We start from the raw sequence: 11,916 nt of genomic DNA on the forward strand, positions 1-11,916 counted from the left end.
TTTTGCCATTTTCTATAGTATAGCTTCCCCCCAACTCCCAGAACACTTAGATTGTTTTATAAATAAAAATCCCCCCCCCCTTTTCTCCCAATTTTTAATTCATTTTTTCTGTAGTGTAGCGGTTCCCACCCGCTCCCGTCCCGTGCACGAGCCCGTGTGCGCTCTTCCGTCCGTGCCCCCTGACACTCCCGCCTCCGATCCCGCCCCCCTCCACATTGCAGGCCGCCCACCCGTGACCCGCCACCCTGCTTTGCAAACCAACCACCCACCAACAATGCTCCGGTGCAGAGAGGGCCACAGAGTATCTCTCTCTGCATCGGAGGCTTGTAAAGGGGTATTGCAGGATGCCTCCATATCGAGGCATCACTGCAATACCTTTAGAGCTGCTGGACGCAATCACAATCACTTCCAGCACTCTGTTAGACAACTGATGTACCAGGTACGTCTATTGTCATTAACTGCTTGTTAATGCATGACGTACCTGGTATGTCAGTTGTCATTAAGGGATACATAGAAATAAAAGGCCTTTGCTTTCTCTGGATATCTCTTAACATGAAACAGAAGAAAACTTCCTATAGAAAGTCTGACCTTGAAGCCTTCTGTATCCCTGAAGTGCTGTTTTATAACCACCATGAATTGACAAACAAAACCTTGGCTACCTGGTTTGTGAAAAGAGGAAAATTACCTTGATCAATTAACCCCATCGCTACTGGAGATTTCCGGGTATAATGTCATAAAATACTGGGTAATTTTTAATATTTATTACATGAAAAAATGGAGGAGTGTATATATACAGGGAGTGCAGAATTATTAGGCAAGTTGTATTTTTGAGGATTAATTTTATTATTGAACAACAACCATGTTCTCAATGAACCCAATAAACTCATTAATATCAAAGCTGAATAGTTTTGGAAGTAGTTTTTAGTTTGTTTTTAGTTATAGCTATTTTAGGGGGATATCTGTGTGTGCAGGTGACTATTACTGTGCATAATTATTAGGCAACTTAACAAAAAACAAATATATACCCATTTCAATTATTTATTTTTACTAGTGAAACCAATATAACATCTCAACATTCACAAATATACATTTCTGACATTCAAAAACAAAACAAAAACAAATCAGTGACCAATATAGCCACCTTTCTTTGCAAGGACACTCAAAAGCCTGCCATCCATGGATTCTGTCAGTGTTTTGATCTGTTCACCATCAACATTGCGTGCAGCAGCAACCACAGCCTCCCAGACACTGTTCAGAGAGGTGTACTGTTTTCACTCCTTGTAAATCTCACATTTGATTATGGACCACAGGTTCTCAATGGGGTTCAGATCAGGTGAACAAGGAGGCCATGTCATTAGATTTTCTTCTTTTATACCCTTTCTTGCCAGCCACGCTGTGGAGTACTTGGACGCGTGTGATGGAGCATTGTCCTGCATGAAAATCATGTTTTTCTTGAAGGATGCAGACTTCTTCCTGTACCACTGCTTGAAGAAGGTGTCTTCCAGAAACTGGCAGTAGGACTGGGAGTTGAGCTTGACTCCATCCTCAACCCGAAAAGCTCATCTTTGATGATACCAGCCCAAACCAGTACTCCACCTCCACCTTGCTGGCGTCTGAGTCAGACTGGAGCTCTCTGCCCTTTACCAATCCAGCAACGGGCCCATCCATCTGGCCCATCAAGACTCACTCTCATTTCATCAGTCCATAAAACCTTAGAAAAATCAGTCTTGAGATATTTCTTGGCCCAGTCTTGACGTTTCAGCTTGTGTGTCTTGTTCAGTGGTGGTCGTCTTTCAGCCTTTCTTACCTTGGCCATGTCTCTGAGTATTGCACACCTTGTGATTTTGGGCACTCCAGTGATGTTGCAGGTCTGAAATATGGCCAAACTGGTGGCAAGTGGCATCTTGGCAGCTGCACGCTTGACTTTTCTCAGTTCATGGGCAGTTATTTTGCGCCTTGGTTTTTCCACACGCTTCTTGCGACCCTGTTGACTATTTTGAATGAAACGCTTGATTGTTCGATGATCACGCTTCAGAAGCTTTGCAATTTTAAGAGTGCTGCATCCCTCTGCAAGATATCTCACTATTTTTGACTTTTCTGAGCCTGTCAAGTCCTTCTTTTGACCCATTTTGCCAAAGGAAAGGAAGTTGCCTAATAATTATGCACACCTGATATAGGGTGTTGATGTCATTAGACCACACCCCTTCTCATTACAGAGATGCACATCACCTAATATGCTTAATTGGTAGTAGGCTTTCGAGCCTATACAGCTTGGAGTAAGACAACATGCATAAAGAGGATGATGTGGTCAAAATACTCATTTGCCTAATAATTCTGCACTCCCTGTACACAAAACTCCCCCATCCCTTCCAGTATTTTTTTCCTTCATCAATTAGAAGGCATGGATTGAGGTGCTGTTGAAATTAGAAGTAAATCTTTGTTCGCTTCCCAGTTATCCACCCCTGGAATGTGGATGGCTTAAACTAGACTATTTTTGAGCGGCCAAACTCTCCACCCAGGGGAAAGGTCTCAATCAGGAGATATTCAATCAATTGTCAGTTTGCTGGGAGACCAGAGAGAGGTTGTGATGATCTAGGACGAAATCAGATCTACCATGCTATGGTTCCAGAGCGATGGATCCGCAGGTGGAATTCACAGATGCATTGACAGCCCCATTGCATTATCATCTTGTTTACTTATATGGACAGTCTAGTCAAAATTAAACTTTCATTATTCAGATAGGACTGAATAATCAACTTTCCAATTTACTTTTATGATTAAATTTGCTTTTTTCTCTTGGTATTCTTAGTTGAAACTAAACCTAGGCAGACTCATATGCTAATTTCTAAGCCCTTGAAGGCTGCCTCTAATCAAATGCTTTTTAAATTCCTTTTCAACACAGAGAGACTAAAAGTACATGTGGGCCATATAGATAATACTGTGTTCAGGCACAGGGAGTTATTTAAAATTTAGCACAACACAATGCTAAATGCAAGACAATAGATAATAAACAGTCAGTCATTTGATCAGGGGTTTGGAAGAAGGTTCTTTAGATACAAGGTAATCAGAGGTAAAAAGTATATTAATATAACTGTTGGTAGTGCAAAACTGGGGAATGGGTAATAAAGGGATTATCTATCTTTTAAAACAATACAAATTCTATTGTAGACTGTCCTTTTAATCTCTCAACTGCGTGGAAATGAAACGCTTGATTTTTAGCTCAGATGTTTTTCTGAGTCTGTAATTGATACTTTAATTCAGGCTCGTAAGCCTGTTAATCGACGGATCTATTACAAAATCTGGTAAGTATATCTTTCCTGGTGTTCAAAACATGGATTGACATGGCATTTGTAAGAATTCTATGCATTTTACAATTTCTTCAAGAGGATTTAGACAAGGGCTTGTCTGTCAGTTCCCTTAACGGCCAGATATATAAAGTATGTGTGTGTATCAGGGATCAGCAAGGTGTCCATACACGGACAATAGTGTCCGTGACAGGCCCTTCCCGTGGTAGTAGCAGACAGTCTGCTAGTACCCAGTTTGCAAAAAAAGTTTTTTTTATTTTTTTGCCGTTTTTTCTGTAGTGTAGCTCCCCCACACACACACACACACACACAGACCAACCCCCACCATCTAACTGATGTTTTTTTATTTATAATTTTTGCCCCCATTTTTACATTTTTGTACACTTTTTTTTTTTTTTTGTGTAGCGGTTCACACCCGCTTCCTCCCCGTGCACGCGCCAACCCCCCCTGCGCATGCACGCTTCCGTGTGCGCCCCTGGCCATGCACGTCCACGATCCCGCCCCTCTCCAGATCAGCAGGGCCATCGATGGCCGCCACCCGCCTCCCATACCGGCTCCCACCCACCAACGAAAAGAGCCACCGATCTCCGGTGCAGAGAGGGCCACAGAGTGTGGCTCTCTCTGCACCGGATGGCTAAAAAATGTTATTGCAGGATCCCTCGATATCGAGGCATCCTGCAATAACAGGAAAGCAGTTGGAAGTGATCAGGATCGCTTCCTGCTGCTTTCCAGACCGAGAACGTGCAGGGTACGTCCTTGGTCGTTAACTGACTTTCTTTTGAGGAAGTACCCTGCACGTCCTTGGTCGTTAAGGGGATAATAATAAGATAACTACAGGCAGATTTAGATAAACTGCAATATAATTGCCGCTAGCAGCAGTCTTGAAAACAAACCACTAACTTTATTCACAATCACAATCTTAGAATATAGTTCTCCTACATTGGTGTGTCCGGTCCACGGCTTCATCCTTACTTGTGGGATATTCTCTTCCCCAACAGGAAATGGCAAAGAGAGCACACAGCAAAAGCTGTCCATATAGCCCCCCCTCTGGCTCCGCCCCCCAGTCATTCTCTTTGCCGCTCTGAACAAGTAGCATCTCCACGGGGATGGTAAAGAGTATGTGGTGTTAGTTGTAGTTTTATTTCTTCTATCAAGAGTTTGTTATTTTTAAAATAGTGCCGGTTTGTACTATTTACTCTACAACAGAAAGTGATGAAGAGTTCTGTTTAGAGGAGTATGATTTAGGCACCAGTAACTAAAATCCATTGCTGTTCCCACGCAGGACTGTTGAAACCAGAGAACTTCAGTTGGGGGGAACAGTTTGCAGACTTATCTGCCCCAGGTATGACCAGTCTCTTTTCTAACAAGACATAGTAATGCTAGAAGACTGTCAGTTTCCCTTAAGGGATCGGTAAGCCATTTTCTTAGACTCAGTAACAGAATTAAGGCTTATAAATTGGGCTCTATGCTGGTTGACACTATTGTGGGCTAAATCAATTGGTTTATATCGTATTTATATGACATTTGGAGTGTTTTGTAAACTTTGAAACACATTTGGGAACGTTTAATTACGCCTGGCACTTGGTTAGAAGCCTAATCTAGTCAAAAAGGCCCCTTCACTCTGGTATGCAGAGGGAGGAGGCCTCATTTTCGCGCCTCAGTTGCGCAGTTACTTCTCAAGGCAGTGCATGCAGCTTCATGTGAGAGGGTCCTGTGGCTGAGAAACGGACTCAGGAAGGCTTATATTCTGTGGTGAATAACCCCTAAGGAAGGTAAAAGCCGCAGCAAAGTCTGTGGCAGGGACTGTAGTGTGTTTTAAACCGGTAAATTGAACTATTAGCTCCGGTTTGCTCATTTAAGGGGTTAGAGACTTGAAATTTGGTGTGCAATACTGTTAAAGCATTAAGACACTGGGGTGTAAATTTTATAAAGATCGGATATTTCCTTGATAGTTTTTCAAACATTCAGAAATAAAATGTGCTCTTGTTATTATTTAAAGAGACAGTAACGGTTTTGTTTAAAATCGTCTATTGCATTAATAGCCTGCCTAAATCTGTCTAACATGTCTGTACCTTCAGATAGCATATGTTCTGTGTGTATGGAAGCCAAGGTGGTTCCCCCTTTAAATGTATGTGCAAATTGTGCCATGGCGTCCAAACAAAGTAAGGACAGTACTGTCACATTTAATAAGGTTGCCCAAGATGATTCTTCAAATGAAGGTAGTGGGGATAGCTCATCATCCTCTCCTTCTGTGTCAACACCAGTTTTGCCCGCGCAGGCGATACCTAGTACATCTAGCGCGCCAATGCTGGTTACTATGCAGCAATTAACAGCAGTAATGGATAATTCTATAGCAAATCTTTTATCCAAACTGCCATCATTTCCCAGAAAGCGTGATTGCTCAGTTTTAAATACAGAGGATGAGCAAGTAGGCGCTGACGATAACTTATCTATTATACCCTCACATCAATCTGAGTTGGCAGTGAGGGAGGGTCTGTCTGAGGGAGAAATTTCTGATTCAGGAAAAATTTCTCAGCAGGCAGAACCTGATATTGTGGCATTTAAATTTAAGCTAGAACATCTCTGCGCCCTGCTTAAGGAGGTGCTAGCTACTCTTGATGATTGTGATTCTTTGGTGATTCCAGAGAAGTTGTGCAAAATGGACAAATTCTTAGATGTCCCAGTGCACGCTGATGCTTTTCCGATACCCAAGAGGGTGGCGGACATAGTGACTAAAGAGTGGGAGAAGCCTGGTGTGCTTTTTGTTCCCCCTCCTATATTTAAGAAAATGTTCCCCATTGTCGACCCCAGAAGGGATGCATGGCAAACGGTCCCTAAGGTAGAGGGGGCAGTTTCAAAGCGCACAACTATTCCTATTGAGGACAGTTGCGCTTTCAAAGATCCTATGGATAAAAAATTGGAAGGTTTGCTTAAAAAGATATTTGTTCAGCAAGGTTTCCTTCTTCAACCAATTTCGTGCATTATTCCTGTTACCACGGCGGCGTCTTTTTGGTTCGAGGAACTAGAAAATTCGCTCCAAAAGGAGACTCCATATGATGAAGTCATGGACAGAATTCACGCACTAAAGTTGGCTAATTCCTTTATTTTGGATGCCGCTTTTCAATTGGCAAAATTAGCAGCGAAAAATTCAGGTTTTGCAATAGTGGCGCGCAGGGCGCTTTGGCTAAAATCTTGGTCGGCGGATGTGTCGTCCAAAACAAAATTGCTTAATATTCCTTTCAAAGGTAAGACCCTTTTCAGGCATGAATTGAAGGAGATTATTTCAGACATCACTGGGGGAAAGGGCCATGCCCTCCCACAGGATAGGCCTTTCAAGGCTAAGAACAAATCTAATTTTCGTTCCTTTCGCAATTTCAGGAACGGACCGGCTCCTAACTCTGCAGCCTCTAGACAAGAGGGTAATGCTTCCCAGCCTAAACCAGCATGGAAACCATTGCAAGGCTGGAACAAGGGTAAACAGGCCAAGAAGCCTGCTGCTGCTACCAAGACAGCATGAAGGGGTAGCCCCCGATCCAGGACCGGATCTTGTAGGGGGCAGACTTTCTCTCTTCGCTCAGGCTTGGGCAAGAGATGTTCCGGATCCCTGGGCACTAGAAATAGTCTCTCAGGGGTATCTTCTAGAGTTCAAGGAACTTCCTCCAAGGGGAAGGTTCCACATGTCTCGCTTCTCTTCAGACCAGAAAAAGATACAGGCATTCTTACATTGCGTAGGAGACCTATTAAAGATGGGTGTGATACACCCATTTCCAACAGCGGAACAAGGTCTGGGTTTTTACTCAAACCTGTTTGTAGTTCCCCAAAAAGAAGGAACTTTCAGGCCAATTCTGGATTTAAAAATTCTAAACAAATTCCTCAGAGTTCCATCATTCAAAATGGAAACCTTTCGGACGATTTTGCCAACGATCCAGGAGGGTCAATATATGACTACCGTGGACTTAAAGGATGCGTACCTGCATATTCCTATCCACAAAGATCATCAGTTCCTGAGGTTCGTCTTTCTGGACAAACATTACCAGTTCGTGGCTCTTCCATTCGGTTTAGCCACTGCTCCCAGAATTTTCACAAAGGTGCTAGGGTCCCTTCTAGCGGTTCTAAGGCCGAGGGGCATTGCTGTAGCACCTTACCTAGACGACATTCTAATCCAAGCGTCGTCCCTTTCCAAAGCAAGGGCTCATACAGACATTGTTTTAGCCTTTCTCGGGTCTCACGGGTGGAAGGTGAACATAGAAAAGAGTTCCCTGTCCCCGTCCACAAGGGTTCCTTTTCTAGGAACAATAATAGATTCTGTAGAAATGAAGATTTTTCTGACAGAGGTCAGAAAGTTAAAGCTTCTAAACGCTTGTCAAGTTCTTCAATCTATTCCTCAACCTTCCATAGCTCAGTGCATGGAGGTAATAGGATTAATGGTTGCAGCAATGGACGTGGTTCCTTTTGCTCGAATTCATCTAAGACCATTGCAACTGTGCATGCTCAAACAGTGGAATGGGGATTATGCAGACTTATCTCCCCAGATTCAAGTAGACCAGGTAACCAGAGACTTACTCCACTGGTGGTTGACTCAAGATCACCTGTCTCAGGGAATGAGTTTCCGCAGACCAAAGTGGGTCATTGTCACGACCGACGCCAGTCTCTTAGGCTGGGGCGCGGTCTGGGACTCCCTGAAAGCTCAGGGTCTATGGTCTCGGGAAGAGTCTCTTCTCCCGATAAACATTTTGGAACTGAGAGCGATATTCAATGCGATCCTGGCTTGGCCTCAACTAGCGAAGGCCAGATTCATAAGATTTCAGTCGGACAACATGACTGTAGCGTACATCAATCATCAGGGGGGAACAAAGAGTTCCTTGGCGATGAGAGAAGTATCCAAGATTATCAAATGGGCGGAGGATCACTCCTGCCATCTATCTGCAATTCACATCCCAGGAATAGACAACTGGGAGGCGGATTATTTGAGTCGTCAGACCTTCCATCCGGGGGAGTGGGAACTCCATCCGGAGGTCTTTGCCCAGTTAACTCAACTATGGGGCATTCCAGATATGGATCTGATGGCGTCTCGTCAGAACTCCAAGGTTCCTTGCTACGGGTCCAGATCCAGGGATCCCAAGGCGACACTAGTGGATGCATTGGTGGCGCCTTGGTCGTTCAATCTAGCTTTATGTGTTTCCACCGTTACCTCTCCTTCCCAGGCTTGTAGCCAGGATCAAACAGGAGAAGGCCTCGGTGATTCTAATAGGTCCTGCGTGGCCATGCAGGACTTGGTATGCAGACCTGGTGAATATGTCATCGACTCCACCATGGAAGCTACCTTTGAGACAGGATCTTCTAGTACAAGGTCCATTCGAACATCCAAATCTAGTCTCTCTGCAACTGACTGCTTGGAAATTGAACGCTTGATTCTATCTAAGCGTGGGTTTTCTGATTCAGTTATAGATACTCTGGTTCAAGCCAGAAAACCTGTGACTAGGAAAATTTACCATAAGATATGGCACAAATATATCCGTTGGTGCGAATCCAAGGTATTCGCTTGGAGTAAAATCAAAATTCCTAGGATTCTTTCCTTTCTCCAAGAGGGTTTGGATAAAGGTTTGTCAGCTAGTTCTCTAAAGGGACAGATATCTGCTCTGTCTGTTTTGTTTCACAAACGTCTGGCAGCCGTGCCAGATGTACAAGCGTTTGTACAGGCGTTAGTCAGAATCAAGCCTGTCTACAGACCTTCGACTCCTCCATGGAGTCTAAACTTAGTTCTTTCAGTTCTTCAAGGGGTTCCGTTTGAACCCTTACATTCCATAGATATTAAGTTACTATCTTGGAAAGTTCTGTTTTTGGTTGCTATTTCTTCTGCTAGAAGAGTTTCTGAAATATCTGCTTTGCAGTTTACTTCTCCCTATCTGGTATTCCATACAGATAAGGTAGTTTTACGTACCAAGCCTGGTTTTCTTCCAAAAGTAGTTTCCAACAGGAATATTAACCAGGAAATAGTTGTTCCTTCTCTATGTCCGAATCCAGTTTTGAAGAAGGAACGTTTGTTACACAACCTAGATGTGGTCCGTGCTTTAAAATTCTATTTAGAAGCAACAAAGGATTTCAGACAAACATCATCCTTGTTTGTCGTTTATTCTGGTAAGAGGAGAGGGCAGAAAGCTACTGCTACCTCTTTCATTTTGGCTGAAAAGCATCATCCGATTGGCTTATGAGACTGAACGAATTACAGCTCACTCTACTAGAGCTGTGGCTTCCACATGGGCCTTCAAGAACGAGGCTTCTGTTGATCACATCTGTAAGGCAGCGACTTGGTCTTCTCTGCATACTTTTGCCAAATTTTACAAATTCGATACTTATGCTTCTTCGGAGGCTGTTTTTGGGAGAAAGGTGTTGCAAGCTGTGGTGCCTTCCGTTTAGGTAACCTGACCTGTTCCCTCCCTTCATCCGTGTCCTAAAGCTTTGGTATTGGTTCCCACAAGTAAGGATGAAGCCGTGGACCGGACACACCAATGTAGGAGAAAACAGAATTTATGTTTACCTGATACATTTCTTTCTCCTACGGTGTGTCCGGTCCACGGCCCGCCCTGGCTTTTAGTCAGGTTTAAAAAAAATGTATTTCTGTACACTACAGTCACCACGGCACCCTATAGTTTCTCCTTTTTCTCCTAACCGTCGGTCGAATGACTGGGGGGCGGAGCCAGAGGGGGCTATATGGACAGCTTTTGCTGTGTGCTCTCTTTGCCATTTCCTGTTGGGGAAGAGAATATCCCACAAGTAAGGATGAAGCCGTGGACCGGACACACCGTAGGAGAAAGAAATTTATCAGGTAAACATAAATTCTGTTTTTCTTTCTGATTAATAGGATATGAAAAATGTTTTGTAGCACTACTACTGAATAAACCTTAGATGTCTATTAAAGTGCTTTATAAAGCTCCAGGGACACAGGCTGCACTACCTTAAAGGGACCGTATACTGTAAAATTATTTTTCCCTTAATGTGTTGCCAATTACTTTTTTACCAACTGCAGAGTATAAAATGTATGTGATTTGCTTTTTGGGATTAATTTGTGTATATGAAATAGCTGATTTTGAGTACTTTCATTAGTTCCTGGCCTTATCTTATATCTAGCATAGCCTTATGCCTATCCCATGTATGTTTAAACTCAGAGAATGGTTTTTTTTTTACGTTATTAATTTGAAATATACCTTTGTGTCCTTCACTAAGGTCTGTACTTTGGAAAATGTCCGCCACAGTTTTGGTCCGTGCCTATCGCTGGTGTGTGTGTGTGTATATGTATGTGTCTATATATGTATATGTGTGTATATGTATACACATAGAGAGATTTATTTTTTCACGCACAATAGTTCTCCGTGGTGCAAGTCTACAATTTCCAGCTACCTAGGATATCCTTAAACCTCTATTCTCCATTTGATAAAACAAAAATATTTGTATGTTTTAAATAATGCTTGTATGCTTGTTATAGAAATTAGTTATTGTATTTTCAAAGTATACAAAAGCTGACAAATTACTGTTTTATATATCCACAGGTTGTTCCAGTCAGTTGCTCAATGCTGCATGGGACAGAAGCAAGCCCAGCAAGTCATGGAAGGAACTAGTGCGAGCTAGAGACCAGAATAATAGCTGCCTTACCTGTATGGACTTCACACTCTTGATATGAGCTTGACTGACTCTCTGCAATGTGAAAAATCTCTTGGACTGTACATTATAAGTTTTTCCGCCCAACAGCTGTATCATTCTCGTTGCACAACTTTCCACCTGGGAGTGTAACAGTGACATCTTCTGAGGTTTTTGTTGGAGGGGGATTGTTCTAAAGTTTTCCAAATATAGGTTTTATTTTATTTTTATTTTTTAAGTCCCAGCTCTACATTTGGCCAAAACAGAAGAATGTTGTGAATATATATATTTTTTTTCTTGTTCTCTTGTAAATACAAATCTAAAATGCAACTTCAAAAAATGGAAATACTTTTTAGTCTGGACGTCTTGTCTTTTTAAGGGTTTGGGGTCTTTGAAGAGGGGAGTAGCTGCACTGTGAACACAACAGGTGGGAGTTAGGATGTTAAATGGCAGGTGGTTGCTTTTGCTTTCAGAAGACCAGTTTGACATGAGTGGAAACTTGACAAAATACTGCTGGATACTAAGCACTTGTTTGGATATGAGGAGAGGGACAACAGCTGAGGATCATAACACAAATTTTATATTAAAGTTAAACCTCAATGTAGCTCTGAGCCTTTGGCTCAAAGGTTTACATAACCAGACTGAATGTACAGCTCTCTAAATGCTCATTATTCCTTCACTCCCTGTTTCATTTGTTTACAAGTTTTGCGTCTGAACTTGAGGTAGGTATCGCTATACCTTGTATTCCTCGAAGGTAAATATGTTGTGTTTTTTACTGGGGAGCAAAATTGGAGTCTTCCTTACCGTATATAATGAACATAACACTCTTAGCCCCCCCAAAAAATTAACTGACTTTTGAGAAGACTGTAAATTTTAAATAGCAACAAAATTTTGCTCCATTTGTAAATTTAACCTTAGTAGAATTTATGGTTATGATGCTGCCCTTCTACATCCACATTCAATTGTAAAAAAATAA

General features: G+C 42.4%; 1 protein-coding gene across 1 annotated transcript in view; it reads left to right on the top strand.

Moving 5' to 3' along the window:
- The window catches only part of CNOT1 (CCR4-NOT transcription complex subunit 1), a gene marked incomplete in the record, with an annotated part of 753,971 nt that extends 742,683 nt beyond the window's left edge, over positions 1-11,288 (top strand). The window contains 1 exon segment of the mRNA XM_053702424.1: positions 10,853-11,288. Coding sequence (XP_053558399.1) covers positions 10,853-10,931 — 79 coding nt within the window.
- Positions 11,289-11,916: the final 628 nt, after the last annotated feature.

Source organism: Bombina bombina, chromosome 1 (genome assembly GCF_027579735.1).
Source record: "Bombina bombina isolate aBomBom1 chromosome 1, aBomBom1.pri, whole genome shotgun sequence".
Taxonomy (NCBI): Eukaryota; Metazoa; Chordata; class Amphibia; order Anura; family Bombinatoridae; genus Bombina; species Bombina bombina.